Source organism: Crinia signifera, chromosome 7 (genome assembly GCF_055691185.1).
Source record: "Crinia signifera chromosome 7, ASM5569118v1, whole genome shotgun sequence".
NCBI lineage: Eukaryota > Metazoa > Chordata > Amphibia > Anura > Myobatrachidae > Crinia > Crinia signifera.
In genome coordinates this window covers 186,599,870-186,620,959 of record NC_139223.1, presented here as the reverse complement: position 1 = coordinate 186,620,959, position 21,090 = coordinate 186,599,870, and the positions used below count along the sequence as shown (strand labels likewise).

The following is a 21,090-nucleotide window of genomic DNA, read 5'->3' as shown; positions in this document are numbered from 1 at the left end:
TCGCTCGCCATTAAATGATTTACAGGTGGAGCGCCGGTCAGCCAGCCTGCAGGATCGCCAGATGTCCTGAGCTGGCGCAGGCTGGCAGAGAGGAGCTCCATCTGACGGGGGCGCGCGAGCATCTCACACGCTCGCGCTCCCCCCCATCAGCGCAGCGGCGAGCGGCTTCCCTGCCCGTCTCCACTTCTGGAAGATGGGCAGGGCGAGTGGGGGCTGCGGGGGGCAACAGAGAAGAAGCGGGGAGCCGGCGGGCTCGGACAGAACTGGGCGCGCGAGCGTCTTGTGCGCGCATGCCCCCTTCTGTTGGATGGTGCGCAGCGACGATTGGCGATACGATCGCCAGGAGCTCCATTTGTACTTTTATTCTGGCCAGAGATGGTCGAATTCGGGGTGGGCCCCAAGCAGGGATTGTCACGTTTTCATTCGCACGGGTATGCCCAGAGTTTCTATGGGTGTGCGCCTACCGTTTTTTGTTGGTACACCCATGAAACGCCGAGCGGTCCCCTTCGTCCACCCCTTGCTCGCCCATCCTGGAGTGGCCGCCCTGGTGAGTGTGAAACTCGCTGAAAGTATTAACTCCAGGGGTTTGCACATGTGCAAGCCCATAACATCGGCCGTGGTAGCGAGTTCGGCCTGCATCGCGCAGGTCTGAATAGCCCCCATAGTGTTAGTGTTATAAAGAATTACTGACATCTAGCAGTTTTTGCTGACGCGTGATCATGTTCCATCACAACTTATCCAGAACTGAAGGAAGACGCCAAATAATATTCTGGGATCATATAAAAGTGATTGTGGGTCTGATTCAGACCTGATCGCTCATCCGCACATTGGCAGAGTCCTGCGAGCACTAAGCCACCTCCCAGACACAGTGCAGTCCCACCCTGTGCAGGGCTGCAATTGATTTGTGAATATAGATCGCCGATCAGCGGCCAGCTGCAAAATCCATTTACAACTCATTTACTATGAACTGTGAGTCTGACCCTTCTACAACCGAGGCGGATCAAGGCCGCAGCTGATGCCACAGACCCTTCCAAGGGCCCATGTGCACCGTCCGTCTTGCATCCATTATAGATACGCCAGTATACAGGAGCTTTGACTGCCATATATATATATATATATATATATATATATATATATATATATACACAGTGTATACAGCCATTCATTCTATGTATACATGTCTTGTGCTTCCTTTCAGGCTACTGCAGGAAAATGCACTTTTAAATCTGATACCAATGTCTGTGACCTGCCGCGAAGCAATAAAACAATATTTGGTGAGCTGGTGACCTTCTTTTCCAGGTCAGGGGGACGCCATTTGGTAAGTGTTAGATTACTGTAACCCTCTTGTTTCACTGTGTTGTTACAGTTGAGTAGTAATCAGTCACCCGACTAGCTGCACAGTGCGCGTATACGACTGGGGAACAAGGGACGGACACTATAATATATGTATACATTATAAATATAAACACTACAACTTCCGGAATGACACCGCTTGATTAATCAAGCCTGTCCGGTCCGGCGTTCCGGGTCTGATCCGGAACGCCGGACTAGACCGGAGTTTTTAGTCTCGTAATCTGTCCCTATGTATTTCTTGGTTTACCATTAAATACATTATTTACGATTAATAAAGCACCATCTAAAATTCAGATTGTATAAATAAGCATTTATATTGTACATATATGTTTATTTTCTAGTACTGCTTTAAGGATGACAGAACCTGTTTACGGATTCAGTGCACGTTTGGAAACATGGAAAGTGAGAATGAGGTTACTGTGGAAGTGAAATTAGAAACAAACCACGCGCTTCTGGAATTTGTAAGTACATACTGTATGTATGTAATTTAAAAAAAAAACACTACATGGGTTGTTTCATAATACTTCTGTATTTTTTTCTTACAGTCATCGAGTATCACTATAGTTACCACAATACTTAAGAAACAGAAAATGATACGGCTCATTTATCAACGAGTGATAAAACTTGTTACACTAGGTGATTCATCGCGCCCTACGGGCGCTCTTCACACCGGCGTAAGGGGCTACGCCCCTTAATTTGTGAACATTTGTATTGTGAGAAATATGGTTAGAATTGTATGAAAGATGCCCTGTATTGCAGCTTCTGGCAGTGGGTGAGGGTCCAGCGTGGCAGCACAGGAGTACCGGACGGTGGCCCTGAGTCAGTGTCTCCTCCTACTGGGTGGGAGTTAGGGTGCATGAGAGCAGGAGGCTGGGATATGAGGCATAATAGGGGTATGTGGGCAACACAGCGTCAGCGATTACCCAGTGGTGGAAGTTACGGTTCAGGAGAGCAGGAAGCTGGGTAGTGATAGGGGTGTGTGGGCATACGGGGGACTAAAGAGGGTGGTGGACACTGTGCAGCTTCTGCCAGTGGGTGAGGGTCCAGTGTGGCAGCACAGAAATACAGGAGTCAGTGTCTCCTCCGACTGGGTGGGAGTTAGGGTGCATGAGAGCAGGAGGCTGGGCGGTAAAGCATGATAGGGGAATGTGGGCAACACAGGGTGAGCGGGTCTCCACTGGCAGAAGTTACGGGGCAGGAGAACAGGAGGCAGGGCAGTGTCCTCCCACATTGATGGCAAAAGTATTCAACATCGGCCATAAACCATCGATTATTTGAAAATCATTGATGGTCGATGGGCATCCCTAGAACTGGAGGAGGGTGGGGGACAGTATGCAGCTCCCGGCAGTGGGTGAGCGTCTCCTCCCACTGGGAGGGAGTGAGCGTGCATGAGAGCAGGAGGCTGTATAATAGTGGTATGTGGGCAAGACATTGATAAAAGTTGTGGCGCTGGTGCAGAGGGCAGTGGGGAAACCTGCAGTGCGGCAGCCAGGGCCGGATTTCCCACCTAGGGGCGGTACCTGCTTGTGGTGGTACAGGATCCCCCATTGTCACGGGGGTACGTGAAATGCGGGGGCCGCGGTGGTCCGCTGGGGTGGGATTGCCGGAAGGGGGTCTGCAAATTGCGGGAGGGGGGGTGGTGTGTGGGGATCCGCGGTTAGCGGGAGGGGGCGGGGGTCCGCAAATCATGGGCGGGGGCGCGGGGGGGCTTGAATCGTGGGAAGGGGGGTCCGCAAATTGCGGGAGGGGGGTTGTCGGGGTTAGTGAATTGCGGGAGGGGGGGTTGCGGAGGTCCGTGAATTGCGGGAGGGGCGCATGGGGTGCCGTAAGTCAAGGGGGGGTGGTGCGGGGGTCCGTGAATCACGGGAGGGGTCATGAATCGCAGGAGTCGGGGGTCGTGGGGGGGCTGCGAATCGCAGGAGGGGGGGTGTGGGGGGTTGCCGTGAATTGCATGAGGGGGGCGTGAATCAAGGGAGGGTGGGCGCAGGGGGGTGGTGCGGGGGTCCGTGAATCGCGGGAGGGGGCATGAATCGCGGGAGGGGGGGTCGTCGGGGGTTCCGAATCGCAGGAAGGGGGGTATGGGGGGTGCCGTGAATTGCGTGAGGGGGGCATGAATCGCGGTTGGGGGGGTCCCCGAATGTGTGAATTACGGGGCGGTCGCAAATCGCGAGAGGTGCCGAGGGGGTCCGCAAATCGCAGGAGGGGGGCGCTACGGGGGGTTTCGTGAACCGTGGGAGGGGGGGTCGTGGGGGGTTGCGAATCGCAGGAAGGGGGGTGTGGGGGGTGCCGTGAATTGCGTGAGGGGGGCATGAATCGCGGGAGGTGGGGTCCCCGAATGTGTGAATTAGGGGGCGGTCGCAAATCGCGAGAAGTGCCGAGGGGGCCCGCAAATCGCGGGAGGGGGGCGCTATGGGGGGTTCCGTGAATCGCGGGAGGGGGCGGCGCGAATTGCGGGAGGGGGGTCGCAAATCACAGTAGGGGGTAGGGGGTGCCATGAATCGCGGGAGGGGGGGTCGTGGGGGGCCCTTTTAATGCCGGGAGGGGGGGTCCCGCGAATCGCGGGAGGGGAGGATGCAGGGGTCGTGCGAATCGCGGGAGGGGGCTCGCGGGAGGGAGGGGTCGCTGGGGTCCCGCGATTTGCGGGAGGGTCGCGGGGGTCCCGCGTTTCGCGGGAGGGGGTGGTCGCGGAGGTCCAGCGAATCGCGGGAGGGGGTGGTCGGGTCTGGGACGGATATTAGACAGCACTTACATCGACAGCCATTACATCGACACCATTAGTTCGACAGCTCAATAGGTCGGCATGGTTTTAGGTCGACATACCATTAGGTCGACATGTCATTATGTCGACAGCTCATTAGGTCGACATGTTTTAGGTCGACACTGCCATTAGGTCGACAGAGTCTATGTCGACAGTCAAAAGGCGGGGGCGCGGGGGGGCTTGAATCGTGGGAAGGGGGGTCCGCAAATTGCGGGAGGGGGGTTGTCGGGGTTAGTGAATTGCGGGAGGGGGGGTTGCGGAGGTCCGTGAATTGCGGGAGGGGCGCATGGGGTGCCGTAAGTCAAGGGGGGGTGGTGCGGGGGTCCGTGAATCACGGGAGGGGTCATGAATCGCAGGAGGCGGGGGTCGTGGGGGGGCTGCGAATCGCAGGAGGGGGGGTGTGGGGGGTTGCCGTGAATTGCATGAGGGGGGCGTGAATCAAGGGAGGGTGGGCGCAGGGGGGTGGTGCGGGGGTCCGTGAATCGCGGGAGGGGGCATGAATCGCGGGAGGGGGGGTCGTCGGGGGTTCCGAATCGCAGGAAGGGGGGTATGGGGGGTGCCGTGAATTGCGTGAGGGGGGCATGAATCGCGGTTGGGGGGGTCCCCGAATGTGTGAATTACGGGGCGGTCGCAAATCGCGAGAGGTGCCGAGGGGGTCCGCAAATCGCAGGAGGGGGGCGCTACGGGGGGTTTCGTGAACCGTGGGAGGGGGGGTCGTGGGGGGTTGCGAATCGCAGGAAGGGGGGTGTGGGGGGTGCCGTGAATTGCGTGAGGGGGGCATGAATCGCGGGAGGTGGGGTCCCCGAATGTGTGAATTAGGGGGCGGTCGCAAATCGCGAGAAGTGCCGAGGGGGCCCGCAAATCGCGGGAGGGGGGCGCTATGGGGGGTTCCGTGAATCGCGGGAGGGGGCGGCGCGAATTGCGGGAGGGGGGTCACAAATCACAGTAGGGGGTGGGGGGTGCCGTGAATCGCGGGAGGGGGGGTCGTGGGGGGCCCTTTTAATGCCGGGAGGGGGGGTCCCGCGAATCGCGGGAGGGGAGGATGCAGGGGTCGTGCGAATCGCGGGAGGGGGCTCGCGGGAGGGAGGGGTCGCTGGGGTCCCGCGATTTGCGGGAGGGTCGCGGGGGTCCCGCGTTTCGCGGGAGGGGGTGGTCGCGGAGGTCCAGCGAATCGCGGGAGGGGGTGGTCGGGTCTGGGACGGATATTAGACAGCACTTACATCGACAGCCATTACATCGACACCATTAGTTCGACAGCTCAATAGGTCGGCATGGTTTTAGGTCGACATACCATTAGGTCGACATGTCATTATGTCGACAGCTCATTAGGTCGACATGTTTTAGGTCGACACTGCCATTAGGTCGACAGAGTCTATGTCGACAGTCAAAAGGTCGACATGGGTTTTTTCACTGTTTTTTGGCCGAAATGTCGACACAGTCGACATGGACACAGTTTGAAGTGTACCGCAGCCGCTCGCTATGCTTCGGGCACGGTGCCTCGCCGCGCTCAGCACACTATTTTATTCTCCCACTACGCCCTAGTGTGGATAGTAGGGCATGAAATACCGCCTGTCGGCACATGTCGGCTCAATAAACATTGAAAAAACCCATGTCGACCTTTTGACTGTCGACATAGACACTGTCGATCTAATGGCAGTGTCGACCTAAAAACATGTCGACCTAATGAGCTGTCGACCTAATGACATGTCGACCCAATGGTATGTCGACCTAAAACCATGTCGACCTATTGAGCTGTCGAACTAATGGTGTCGATGTAATGGCTGTCGATGTAAGTGCTGTCTAACAATAGTCCGGATACCGGGGTGGTCGCGGGGGTCCCGCGAATCGCGGGAGGGGGGGTTCGCGGGGGTCCCGCGAATCACGGGAGGGGGGGTCGCGGGGGTCCCACGACTCGCGGGAGGGTGGAAAGCGGGGGTCCCGCGAATGGCGGGAGGGGGGGTCACGGGGGTTCCACAAATCGTGGGAGGGGGGGTCGCGGGGGTCCCGCGAATCGCGGGAGGGGGGAAAGCGGGGGTCCAGCGAATCGCGGGAGGGGGGTCGCAGGGGTCCTGCGATTCGCGGGGAAAGCGGGGGTCCCGCGAATCGCGGGAGGGGGGGTTCGCGGGGGTCCCGCGAATCACGGGAGGGGGGGTCGCGGGGGTCCCGCGACTCGCGGGAGGGTGGAAAGCGGGGGTCCCGCGAATGGCGGGAGGGGGGGTCACGGGGGTTCCGCAAATCGCGGGAGGGGGGGTCGCGGGGGTCCCGCGAATCGCGGGAGGGGGGGTCGCGGGGGTCCCGCGATTCGCGGGAGGGGGGTCGCGGGGGTCCCGCGATTCGCGGGAGGGGGGTCGCGGGGGTCCCGCGATTCGCGGGAGGGGGGAAAGCGGGGGTCCAGCGAATCGCGGGAGGGGGGGGGTCGCGGGGGGTCCCGCGAATCGCGGGAGGGGGGTCGCGGGGGTCCTGGCAGATGGTAGGGATGTGCAGGAGTAATGGTGAATGGTGGCTGTGGAGTAATGGTGGATGGTGGGCGTGTACTGTAGCCCTGGCTGGGCGGGGGGAGGTGATGTCAAGGGGGTGGAACGTCAGACACATGAAAGTGAAACTGTTTTACACAGGAACGTTCTCCACAGGGGTTGAGTGACAGATCTGGCTAAATATATAAGAGATATGATAATTGGAGCTCTAGACAATTCGCTCCCAACTGTCATATGTTTCAAAAGGGTTATTGTCTACAATTCTCAGGCTGTTACATAAGGCCCATAGAACCATGGTTACCTACCTGACACTCTCCTTCAGGGAGAAAACGCTCTGTTCCTGGACCTCCCTGGTAATGTGTGATTGCCATCACCTGTGGTGAAACAACTTTCTTATCTATTACCTAGCTCACCACAGGTGATGGCAACCAGGGAAGTCCAGGAACAGAACATTTTCTCCCTGAAGGAGAGGGTCAGGTAAGCAACCCTGCCTAGACCAGGGGTGACCAAACCGGTCCTTGAGATCTACCAACAGTCCACGTTTTCCAAATCCCCTAGCTGGTGCACAGCTGTAGTCATTACTAACTGTCACATTTCCCAGACTCCCTAGCTGGTGCACAGCTGTAGTCATTACTAACTGTCACATTCAGAATCAGCTTTATTGGCCATGTATACTTATGTATACTAGGAATTTGATTTGGATTGCTGTGCAACAGCCATTTAGGTAACAGTTAAACAGTGATTAAACTGGGGATTGTAGAGCCGAGCTGCACAGTGCCTAGGCAGGTAACAGCGGCGCCACTGGTCATTGCAACAGCGGCACCACTGGTCATTGCAACAGCCAGGTAGGTAACATTTAAGCAGGGACAGTACAGTTTTAGGTTGCTATGCAGTGTGGGAGACAGGGGGGACACAGGGGTACATATGGCTGAGTGGCACAGTTCCTAGGCAGCCATTTGCAGACTCCCTAGCTGGTGCACAGCTGTAGTCATTACTACACCTGCTGCATTCATTCCTACTATAGATCCAACGGTTGCATGAGACACATGAACTGTTGGTACTTGGTAGATCTTGAGGACAGCTTTGGCCACCTTTGCTTTGGAAGATAGCGATTATGCCCTATAAATGATGTTTATGCATCTTCCAACAATGAGTTCAGCTGTAACTAGTATCTCTGGAGTGTTTGCAGTTCTCCACCTGGTGATGAGCCCTGGTTCAGTAGCTGTGTGATGTGATACAGTCTTTATGTAGTGATGAGTGACCGTTCTGCTTTCTTCTGTATTCAGGAGGACTCGCAAGTACTACAGTTTTACACAACGGCAACTGTGAGCTATGAAGAAAGTCATAGAATAATCAATCTCAATCAGCAAGAATCCACACATGTAAGGAACATTCTAAATGTAAATTTTATTATCATATATTATTTTTCTGCACATACCAGATAAGTGTACTAATGATGATCCTTGTACAATGACCTATCATATGCACCCACAGGCAGAAGGGGGCAGGGGCTGGCTGGCAACTTTTAGCCTGGGGGGCAAGTCCAGAGCACTGGCCCATAAGTAACAGCGCATCGTTAAATTTAGGTAAAAATATGTATTAATAAAAAATAAAAAAAACAATAATAGGACACCACAGGCTGCTCCCCTGTATAATATCAGGACACCACAGGCTACTCCCCGTATTATAATAATAACAGGACAACAGAGGCTGCTCCCCCTGTATAATATCAGGACACCACAGGCTACTCCCCGTCTTATAATAATAACAGGACAACAGAGGCTGCTCCCCCTGTATAATATCAGGACACCACAGGCTACTCCCTGTCTTATAATAATAACAGGACAACAGAGGCTGCTCCCCCTGTATAATATCAGGACACCACAGGCTACTCCGTTTTATAATAATAACAGGACAACACAGGCTGCTCCCCTGTATAATAATAGTACCCCCACAGGCTGCTACTTCTGTATAATAAAAGTACACCACAGGCTGCTCCCGCTGTAAAATAGGACACAACATGCTGCTCCCCCTGTCTTATAATCATAACAGGACCCCACAGGCTTCTCCCCCTGTATAATAACAGGACCCCACAGGCTGCTCCTCCTGTATAATAATGGGACCCCCACAGGCTGCTACTCCTGTATAATAAAAGTACACCACAGGCTGCTCCCCCTGTATAATAGGGCACAACAGGCTGCTCCCCCTGTCTTATAATCATAACAGGACCCCACAGGCTTCTCCCCCTGTATAATAACAGGACCCCACAGGCTGCTCCTCCTGTATAATAATGGGACCCCCACAGGCTGCTACTCCTGTATAATAAAAGTACACCACAGGCTGCTCCCCCTGTATAATAGGGCACAACAGGCTGCTTCCCCTGTCTTATAATCATAACAGGACCCCACAGGCTTCTCCCCCTGTATAATAACAGGACCCCACAGGCTTCTCCAGCTGTATAATAATAACAGGACCCCACAGGCTGCTCCCCCTGTATAATAATAATGGGACCCCCACAGGCTGCTCCCCCTGTATAATAATAACAGGACCCCACAGGCTTCTCCCCCTGTATAATAACAGGACCCCACAGGCTGCTCCTCCTGTATAATAATGGGACCCCCACAGGCTGCTACTCCTGTATAATAAAAGTACACCACAGGCTGCTCCCCCTGTATAATAGGGCACAACAGGCTGCTCCCCCTGTCTTATAATCATAACAGGACCCCACAGGCTTCTCCCCCTGTATAATAACAGGACCCCACAGGCTGCTCCTCCTGTATAATAATGGGACCCCCACAGGCTGCTACTCCTGTATAATAAAAGTACACCACAGGCTGCTCCCCCTGTATAATAGGGCACAACAGGCTGCTTCCCCTGTCTTATAATCATAACAGGACCCCACAGGCTTCTCCCCCTGTATAATAACAGGACCCCACAGGCTTCTCCAGCTGTATAATAATAACAGGACCCCACAGGCTGCTCCCCCTGTATAATAATAATAATGGGACCCCCACAGGCTGCTCCCCCTGTATAATAATAACAGGACCCCACAGGCTGCTCCCCCTGTATAATAATAACGGGACCCCCACAGGCTGCTCCCCCTGTATAATAATAACAGGACCCCCACAGGCTGCTCCCCCTGTTTAATAAAATTACATCACAGGCTGCTCCCCCTTTATAATAACAGGACACAACAGGCTGATCCCCCTGTATAACATGACCCCACAGGCTGCTCCCCCTGTATTATAATAATAATAATAATAATAATAATAATAACAACAAAAACAAGACCCCCACAGGCTGCTCCCCCTGTATATAAAGGGACCCCCACAGACTGCTCCCCCTGTATATAAAGGGACCCCCACAGGCTGCTCCCCCTGTATAAAAATAACGGGACCCCCACAGGCTGCTCCCCCTGTATAATAATAACAGGGCCCCCACAGGCTGCTCCCCCTGTGTAATAATAACAGGACCCCCACAGGCTGCTCCCCCTGTATAATAAAAATACATCACAGGCTGCTCCCCCTTTATAATAATAGGACACTACAGGCTGCTCCCCCTGTATAACATGACCCCTACAGGCTGCTCCCCCTGTATAACATGACCCCACAGGCTGCTCCCCCTAATAATAATAATAACAGGACCCCCACAGGCTGCTCCACTTGTATAATAATAACAGGACCCCCCACAGGCTGCTCCCCCTGTATAATAATAATGGGACCCCCACAGGCTGCTCCTACTTATAATATTAACTGGACCCCCACAGGCTGCTCCCCCTTAAAATAATAACTGGACCCCCACAGGCTGCTCCCCTTGTATAATAATAACAGGACCCCCCACAGGCTGCTCCCCCTGTATAATAATAATGGGACCCCCACAGGCTGCTCCTACTTATAATATTAACTGGACCCCCACAGGCTGCTCCCCCTTAAAATAATAACTGGACCCACACAGGCTGCTCCCCCCTGTATAATAACTGAACCTTACAGGCTGCTCAGCCTGTACAGTCCCACTCCCTCTTACCTTGATGCCAGACAGTGAGGCAGGCTGCAGCATAGGGAAGAAAGTGTAACGCACAGGCAGGAAGTAGGTGGAACATACAGAGTCTCTGGGCGGTATTCAATGAGAATACCTGTGAGATGCTGCGAATCGTTATTAGGATTCGCTGCACATTCGCCACGTTCCGGAGCCGGCGGGCTCCGGTATTCAACGTGTCAGGGGCTCGCTGCCCCTGACTGGCGAATATGAGCTCCTGCGGCGATTGCCGCAGGGAGCCTGAGGACGGTGCCAGGCAGAGAGATGGTAGTCTCTCTGCCTGCCCCAGAACTTTGTGGGGGGTAGGTGGGCTCCCCGGGTGCCAGGCAGCACAGGCTGCCCCCCGGGGGTGCCAGCAGGGGAGCGTATATTCACTACACCCGATCATAACTATCGGGTGCAGTGAATATATGAATATGTAATGAGCGGCTCGGCTCCGGCGCCCCCTGCTGGCTGCTGTGTAAAAAAAAAAATAATAAATAAATAAATATTTTTTTTTAAATTAAATATATATTCATGTGCTTACAGCACATGAATAAAAATAGCATGCCCCTCCTCAGAATAAAATTCCTGATTTTTTGACACCAAATGTAAAAAACAAAACACTTTATTTTAAAAGTTCACATTCCACTTCACCATAAAAAGATAGCGATTGCTACTCGGTGAATCATGGCGAAAAAAAACTTGAAATGTATTCGCCATGTGGTCATTGAATAGGGTGATTCACCATTTTAGTCAGAAATTCGCCAAACAGCACAAATTCGCCATAAAAACATGGCGAATCAGGCTCATTGAATACCGCCCTCTGTAGTGGCCTCCTGCACTAGACATGTCCTCAGTGCAGGAGGCCGGTGGCCATGTTTATGGAGACCACTTGGAAACTGGTCAGTCTGGCTGCAGCAGCAGCCTCAGAACAATGGCGGCCCGCACGCAAAAGATTCAGCGGCCCGGGGGGCACATGGCACCCTGCCCCCCAGCCCAGCCCGCCCCTGGATGGGGGCATCTACATTGCAGTTATCACAGCCTTGCTCCTTCCACGTTTGCCACTGTAGAGTGCGCCGCTTCGTACAATCAAACCCCCCAAAAAAGTGTGATCAGGTGTTTCACATATTCTCATAAATTTTTTTTATAAAATAAACTAAAATGTATTTATATAGAAATACAGCTTTATTGCAAAATAAAAATAATGTCTATCTGCACTTCTTAATTAGGTAAAAGTTGGGTTGACATGGAAGAACTGAAACAATACAGTATTATACATTTTAAAATTTAATATATAAATAAATCAAATTTTTATATATAAAAAAACAAATAAAAAATACATAAATGACCGGTCAATAAAATACTGATGCCACAAATAAGGGGCATACAGATCAGAACAATTCACAAACTTTATAGTATCAGAACGATAAATTAATATATAATATAAGTGGCTTTCTCCAATAAAGAGTTGTAACAAGCGCAAGGACTGGCTTGTATTAAAGTAATTGGTATATAATAATCCAGAGTCTGGGTACAAGTATAATTGCTGATTGTTACGGTTTGGTTACCTATAGCAGGTGTGAGAGATATGTGGTCGATGGGTTTCCGGGAGTCCGTCTCTGGGCTGCCGCTAAGACTAATCGGTTCTGTCTGTGGCGTTCTGTGTGCTGGTGAGGCAAATCTAATAGTGCTGCCCAAAGTGAACACCCAGCCGGCAATATTGTTCTGTGCATCTGCAGCGGCATCTCCATATTCTCAATTGGATTCCGGTGTGTACGTCGAGAAAACACTTGTGCGGCACTGATCGTGGAGAAAGTGGCGTATCCGTCTTTTTCATCTCATTGATTAATGGATGTCATTCTGGTTGGCTCAAACGGCAAAACTGAGCTGATTTCAGCTCAACATTGCCCCCCCAGTGTGTATGGACCTTAGCACTGTGTGCTTTGGCATGTGCAGTGCAGTGCAGTGCACACATTTCCAGAACATAGGGTAAACAGAATGCACTTTGCTGGGTTACTGATGGACTTGTGAGTTAAAATGCACAATGTACGCTTAAGGTTAGGGTTCCATTGCTTGGGTTTACGGGACACCCATACGCACCATTGCATCTCAGATATTGGACTTGCCCCCTTTACTGAATTCTACCATAGCCGGTATTTGGGGGCGGTAACCAGACGTTTTCTAGGAGTGTCAGGGAAAACGCAGGCATGCCCAGGCGTTCGAAGATCATTAGGTCTCCAGCAAGTTGGTCGACATGCAGGAACGTTGACAGGATCATTGGGTCGACACAAGCATTCAGTCGACATGTGGAATGTCGACATGGGGATTTTCACATTTTTTTGGTCCCTAATTTCGACACGTCCAATCACATGGCTCGCTGCTCTCGGCACACTATTTTATTCTCCCACCACCCTATTGGATGGTAGAGCCTGTCGGCTCCAAAAAAATTTGAAAAACCCCATGCCGACCTTTTGACTATCTACCTAACCCATGTCGACCTTCAGTCATGCCGACTTCCTGCATGTCGACCTAATGCTTGTGATCCTATTGACCGTATCTCATTGGAAAGGGAAGCCATGTGACATCCGCTTCGGCCACAATCAGCCTGTTTCTATCGCACCGGCCGAGTAAGTCCTGGGAAATATAATTAGATGGCGATTGCGAATGGATTTGCAGCAAATAGCCGATCGGCGTAATTTTCACATGCCACTCTGGTTGGGCGGTGACTACCTGATCGTAGGGCTCTGAATTACCCCCCTAATCCCACAGCTAACAGTGCCCACTACTTATCCCCCTTGTTCCCCAAAGCAGCACAGCAATCCCCTTCTCAGGCGTAACGGCTGCTGCATTAGAACCGGCTGAAGCTTCCACAAACAGGATACATCAGAAAGTCCTGCAGCGTTGTGGCTCCTCTCCCTGCAGCTGGTTACACACTGGAAAGAGGCAGCATGTATTCCCCAGCTGAGTCCAGCAGACAACGGCCTCCAGATAAGCTAGGAGAACCCGCGCTGGCCTGCCCTGTGGCAGGAATAAGTGGAGGGGTGTTAATCTGGTATGGGGAGATTTCAGTAACAGCCGTCTCTGCCATATAGAACACTGTAACACAAATCCACATGTCCTCATGTGCTAACCCAATGCATAATGAGGCTGACACTTTGCCACCCTTCATTAAACAAAATCATGCGATTAGACAGCACAGTGAGCTGACATGCAAAACCACATAATATATCAGCCATCGTCTACCATAGCACAGAACAACAAAATGCTGATCATATAATTCACAATAACCCCAGATCCTCATAGGAGCAGCAAGAGATTTACCACTTATGTCCCATTCTCATGGATTGTATTATGCGAACATATCTGTTTGTAAGAACAACTTTGTTTCATTTGAAAATGATTCCGAACGGTCACTGGACACTGCCATATTCCTCTGAAAGCCACTGACTTGGGTAGCAAACAAACAATTTTCGAATATAAACAACTGCAAAACACAATTCATCCCTTTTAATAAGCAACACCTACTGTATACTGTATATTGCACAAATGATATGGTGAGATGCAGGGCGGGCGGTAGTCAATGTCGGGCGCTATTTCCGACAGGGGAAATAGAGGTCTCCGCCTATTCAATGCTGCCGTTTTCCGGCGGCATTGAAGGCGGAGTTCGAAAAAACAGATCCATCTTTAAAACAGGTCGGATCGGAAACAGCCGTGGATTATCAAATTCACGGCCGTTTCTCGACAATCCGCAGTTTTTGCTGACAGTTACACACCGAGCAGTTTCCCACCAAGTGTGGAACGCGTAGAAAAGCTCACAGTAATTCTTCTCTCTAGAACTTATGTACATTTTGCAAATTGACTGTATCCTATGATCACCTTATTCATGTAACTTTTTATGTTTTAGGTCGTACTAGAAGCAGTGCACAATCAGAAGCCAAGACGCCATGTTATATATACAATCATTGGGATCAGCCTAATAGTAGGACTTCTATTATTTTCACTACTGACGTTCATCTTATGGAAGGTAATACGTAGTTCTCTCTACTACAGATATGACTTAATCATTGAAAGACCAATTTACTGTATCAGTTTTGTGTAATTGTCCCTACTGAGCCTTTGTTTTTAATCCATGGTATTTTACATAAACCGGCTATACCATGAAACCTATCTAGCTATCACGTTAAAATTCATTAATTGCCAATTGTTACGATTTGAGGGACTTGTTGGTTTACAAAGAGGCGAACTGGCCCCGATGTTGTGAATGGCGAGATCAAGGGACATGTGGCTATGCCCACCAGGTTTGCTTGGTAGAAGCTACTGTATGTGGCACAGCACCACCTTGGAACAAAAAAGGCCTCCCACCAGAAAGGCCCTGCATTTTCTTTGTACACCCCCTATTGGTATCTCCAGCTACACCATCTTTCTTCTTCAGGGTTCCTGGGTCCCACAGGGATTACATCGGGGTTGTAGGCAGATCGAGGACCGGGTACCAACTTCTCCAAAGCTTTCAGAGCTTGCGATCATGCCTGGCTCCTCTCCCCTATAATCCCGCTTCCATGCTAGGTCAGTCAGTTTTTTATGCCTGCAGGAAGCAGGTGCATCAGGGTTTTCTCCTGGGATTGCTGGCAGCAATCCCAAGCTTTTTAATTTGAAGTTTTACTTTTTATTTTTTTTCTATTATTCTTACACTGAGCTGTCAGCGTAGCTAGCATAGCATCTGCAGCGCTGCCGCTCCAGCACCCCCACCGGCATCCATTACCTCCTGTCACCCCCAAAGCATACACAGGATGAAAGAGGGGACCCAGTACAGCATGCTGGGCACCGCAATCTTCCTGAATGACATGGCCGGAACGCGGGAGGATAAGTGCTCTCTGTGAGAGCTTAAATCGCTGTTCATGCTGTGTTTCTGTGGGAGCAAGTCACAGCGCTGGCGTGGACACTGCCTCCCACAACCAGAGCAACCGAGAGGGGGGGGGGCAGGTACTAATTACCCGGGCCCAGGCTTGCTGGAGGGGCTTGTGCTGAGCCTGTTGTAAGCACAGCACATGATGTAGGTATGTGCTGCTGTTGAGGGGGACACACTCCCTCCTTGACTTTCAAGTGTGTTCTAATCACAGGAGGTGGCCACGCCTTCTGCAATTAAGTCACGGACCAAAAATTTTACCGGGGCGCGGCATTCCTCTCAGTTGCCCTGCCCACAACAGGGATTCCACTAGCCCACCAGGGATAAGGAGCGCAGGCTGGAGGCAGCTCTCCTGAGGGGGAAACTGTCCTCCATTTTCATTAATATTTGGAAACCTCAGCATGTAAGTTATATATTTTGGTTACATCCCAGCCGTGCTAACTTGTATCCCTGCTTTGTAGATGGGCTTCTTTAAAAGGAAATACAAGTCCTTGGATTCAGAGACGAACAGAAAAGAAAGCTGGAGTTTTCTCACCCAAGATGACAAAGACGAAAAAGAAGAAAAATAAAATAGAATTCAAGACTTGTATATTATATATATAAAAAGAAACACAAGATGAAGAAATGATGTTTATTTTGCTGTACAAGGGACTGAATATTTCAGATGCTATTTATCTAGATATTGTGAAAGGTGAAGAACTTCCAATGAAAAATTGCACTGCGGCCTCGATCAGTATGTATATGCAACCAAGGATCTCAGGAATGTAACCCATGATTGTACTAATCAGGGAATGTACTTTCGAAGCTCAAGTAGCATTTTATGTTGTACAACGAGCAATTCAGATTTCACTGGAGTGAAACGTCAACTGTCACATTTGCATGTTGTTATGTATTTTCTGGAGTGCTAAGGCGGCGGCTCCTGCTGGTGGGTTCCGGGGGCTGGAGAGATGCGAAGCACGTTCTATTTCACTTGGGCTAAAGCAATTTTGTTTAAAAACACTAAGCGGTGTATTGATTGGCCCTGTAGTAGGTGCCCTTCCTTGCATTGGTATTAGCTGTTACCACACAACAAAGTATTGTAAATAATCGCAGTGTATGGAAATCCTTTAAAGGATCTGACAAAACAATTTACCATTTCAACACTGTATAGCTTAATGATTTTTTTTTTATCTGCCTCCTCCCTTCCCTTTGCTGGGCACTGTTATCAGAAGAAGGGGGGTATTTTCGGTTGATCTGACAGTAACTCGACAGCTGTCGAGTGTCAGAAAGTCCACGGATCTACAAACTCAACAGCGGATTGTCGAAAAACTGTGTCGTGAATTTGACGATCTGCGACCGTTTCCAACAAAACAGATCTGACTTTTTGAAAAGTCGGACACCCTTCAATGCTGTCATTAAAAGAAGCATTGAATAGGTGAGTGACGGTAATTCCCCCGCCCCGAAGTATCATGATTCAGCACACAAAACAATGGATTCATCAACCAATCAGATTTTAGAAATCATTTATCTAGTATCTTCTAGAAAAATAAGTAGAATCTAATTGGTTGTTATGGCAAACCCCTCCCACCCGTCATCTTTAGAATGTTGGATAAGTCTCCCTTATAGGTCACAATTTCGGTTTACACTGTGAACAGGTTACAGGTGCAGTTGCAAGAGAAAAGTTGCATTAACTTAAGTTATTTTTATCAGCTTTTCTGCCGAATACTAGTTTTTTTTTTTTTATTATCTGGTGGATAAATATGGTGCTTTCACCTAGTTATTATTAAAATTTTGCCAGGAAAACCCCTTTTTGGGGGATACCAGTAAAATGTAAGCATCCCTGGATGTATTGCAGGGGTACCACAACAGTTAACTGAGACATCGCCTGCAGTTCCTTTGTTTTCTAAAGGGTCTGCTACTGTATGTTGGGATATTTGCCAAGCAGGTCACACTTACAATTTCAATTTCCTATTGGCTCAAATAGCAACAATAAAAACAGTTCTAATCATCATGGTCTAAAACCTGATAATTGACCAATAAGCTCAATAGATTCTACTGAAAAAATAATAGTTGCCACAGTACCACACTGTTTAAAAATGTAACGGTGAAAGAAGTATTCAATGATACAAAGAAAAAAGCCTTATTTCAGGGAGTGGTTAGCAGGCCACAGAATTATAATATATCCTACGCTTGGTTGTAATTTTCAAAATCATACCTCATAAAGCTTCAGGTGGATAGTTTTTAAACTTATAAATTTTTATTAGAAGTTTTTAGAGCACAGTTAAAATGGTTATGAAACAGTACAAACCTGAGAGATTCAGCATATGGCGAATAGCGAAAAGATAAACACATACATAAAAACAGAGAGATATCCAGAGACATATATATAATCTCACACAAATACACACACACTATACATATCCCAGCATGCCTTGCTTCAGTTTCAGCATGTCCAAATAGCAAAACTAAAGCAAGGCAAGCTGGGATGTGTAGTTTATCAACAGCTGGAGGGACGCTTATTGCTCACGGGCTAAAATGACATGGTTTATGAGAGATGGGATGGGTTAAGATCTAATTAAGCACAAGGAGCCACCGGACGGCGGCGGACAGTAGCGGGGAGCCCCCTTCCAGCGGCGGGCGGGGCCTGGCGGCTGGGGATTCTATCAGCCCTCGCAACAATGAGACAGTCTCCATCTGTAAGTGGCATAATTTGACTTGGTACCTGAACAGCTGACAGTGTCTAGGTTTAAAAGTCAATAGGTCGACATGATCAAAAGGTTCACGCAAGCTATAGGTCGTCATTGGCAACGGTTGACAGCAGTTTTTCATAATTATTTGGACTTTTTCAAACTTTCCGATCCACATGGAGTCCGAATTGGAACTGTCCCAAAGCATGACGAGCGAAGCAAGCCATGTGGTACACTAATTGGGGTATTATCGACCTTTTGCTTATATCTTCCTTTTTCCAGGGTTGACCTTATGCATGGTGACCTTTTGGGTCCACCGATTTTCTATCGACCAAGGGATTGTCTGTGAGCTACAGTATGCTACCTTCATTTCAGAAATAGAATATTATACAAATAGACTTTCACAGACCAAAAATGAATAGAACACACCAATGTTTTACCAAGGTTGAAAGATAAATAAAATATATATATATATATATATATATATATATATATATATATATATAAAACGATACAAAGCAAAAATAAACAAAATAAACATGTTTTCTGTCACCGTATGAGACCTAGAACAGAAAAGGCATAGGGTAATAGCAGTTTCAGCTGTTAAAAGCAGCCGGAGATCGTGATTTATAACCGATGGTCATTTTCATGGTATCCAGTGAATGACTGTTTTCCACGGCTGGAAATGGACTCCCGATCGTGCACAAACCCATGAGATCGGGGATAAATCCACAACCCCTTGTGTAAATCGCAGTTCCGGCGGCTGCTTATCAGGGATTATGCTTCACATGCCTGAATGTGGGTACTGGGAGATGCTGGTATTGGAGCTAATTGGATAGCCCCCGTCAAGGACTGCTGGTCATTGGATAGTATCCAAACCCTAAGAGAAATAGGTCATGCAAGGATCTTAATCCATACTAGATAATAAAAATATAATGTATAATAGTAAAAATAATGTATAATAGTAAAAAACATCAAGAACCAAAGAGTATGGATAAAAAAAAACAAAAGAAAAAAATTTCTAGAAAAAAAATCAAAGTTGATAGCCGTTTGGATTTTTAGTAAAAAGAAGAGTCTTACATAGAATATGTAGAAAATGTCAGAGCTAGATGTATCTAGAAAAAAAAATGGGCTGGCTCTGCAATAAAACTTATTCTTTAAAAAAAAAAAATTGCTGAAAAAATGTGCTGCTCCTGTTTGCACCAAAATCACAAAATGCTGAGATTAACAAATTTACTGCTGTATTTAAAGAGCAATATATTTTGATATGAAATTTTCTAACTGTATATAGCATAGATCATTTTTAAAATATTTTGTTTTCCTAAAAATACAAAACATTGAACATTTTATTGTTTTGTGAATTTATATCTTCACCTGTAAAATTAATGAATTGTTAACAGAATGAGAAAAGATGAATGAGTTGGGCTGTGCAATGCAGGGGAGAGTTAAGCCCCATACACACACACTAGACAAGAAATTAAGACACACAGAAGGGCCCTTCTGAGCGATCAATATCTTTTACTTTCTTGTCTATGAAAGCGATGTTAATGAGACCTCCTTTGTGTGTTCAGTACAGAGAATGAGGACCTTGTTAACGAGGGCCATGCTGCAACATTGCCCCCGCTCCAACCAAAGCGACAACGGCACTTGTGTATGCACTTGCCGGGTCCCCGTTGCTGCCAATATTGCCGGGAACACACATTGCCTAGTGTGTACCCGGTTTAAGAAGAGAAGGTATTCGGCAGATGGGGACATACCAATTTATGTGTTCCAGAAGTATTGTGAACTAAAAAAAATGTAATACTATAGTTTCCGCAACACTGTTCAAGAGCGCATAAAATTATGGAATTTAATTGGCTAAAAATGTTGAAAGACAGGGCTGTATTTACAAAGCGATGGCTTTTTTGTAAGCCGCTGCTTCCCGTCAGGTTGAAGATGCACATTCAAAACGGCCCTCAATCAGTTTAAAGCATACAGGTGCCGTTTTAGATTTTCACCTCCAACTCACCCGGTAAGCCGCCGCCGCTGCTTTGTTAATAGAGCCCAGGATGTGCATATACTGTAAAAGCTTAGTAAATTCTATTAATGCGTTTTTCTAAGCTCAATCGTCATGTCTGGTACATGTATGAATTTATTGTAATGTGATAATAAGTCTATGGGCCTCTGTTTATCACATTGTGTTGTCTTGGAATGGATATCAGTTATGAAGTGTGTATTCTTGAATTACAGTCACTGCATTCAGAACCGGCAGTAAATACAAGTTGCAAATGATATAGCATTCAGTTTATTTTTATCCTGGGTAATTTATTTGGAGCGCTAAAATGTCAACTTTTGTCCTGAGTGTGTAGAAAATATAACATGTATGTGAACATTTAAAAAATACATTCAGGAGAAATAATGTCGGAAAATGGTTTGCAAAAATAAAAAAACTGTTCATTTTTCTTTGATAAGGATATTTGCATTATTAGATAAAAGAAACGATGACTTGAAATCTAAGAAAAAAGTTAAATAAATATTCGTTTTAATTTAAAAATCTAAATGCAAAATGAATATCTTCCTGTGTAACCTATTAATCATTATACAGTAGTGTAGATCTAAATCAGATTGTCTTCAAAATTGCACGTTTTAGATTTAAATATTTTCAGGGCAGAGGTCGTGTAATACCCCCAGGCTGCTTTAAAGGGTTAAAAAGTTGATATTGCAACTGCGTTTGCCTGAAGAGCTGACATTTTGCTGAGTGTATAAACAGTTAAGTACATATAACAGTCCAACCTACAGTACTTACAATTTATGACCAAATCTTTATTAAATTTTAAAATGTATATTTACCTGTAAAACATAGCTTGGGTTTAGTCTAATTTATTTATTAAATGAATCATAAGATGGGGTTGCTTTTATTAGATGTATGATTTGTAGATT

General features: G+C 48.3%; 1 protein-coding gene across 1 annotated transcript in view; it reads left to right on the top strand.

Moving 5' to 3' along the window:
• The window catches only part of ITGA4 (integrin subunit alpha 4), a 129,192-nt gene extending 108,581 nt beyond the window's left edge, over positions 1-20,611 (top strand). Inside the window, exons 24-28 of the mRNA XM_083154694.1 lie at positions 1,199-1,318; positions 1,695-1,814; positions 7,872-7,967; positions 14,507-14,626; positions 15,967-20,611. Coding sequence (XP_083010820.1) covers positions 1,199-1,318; positions 1,695-1,814; positions 7,872-7,967; positions 14,507-14,626; positions 15,967-16,074 — 564 coding nt within the window. The 3' untranslated portion in view covers positions 16,075-20,611. The remainder of the gene's footprint in view (positions 1-1,198; positions 1,319-1,694; positions 1,815-7,871; positions 7,968-14,506; positions 14,627-15,966) is intronic.
• Positions 20,612-21,090: the final 479 nt, after the last annotated feature.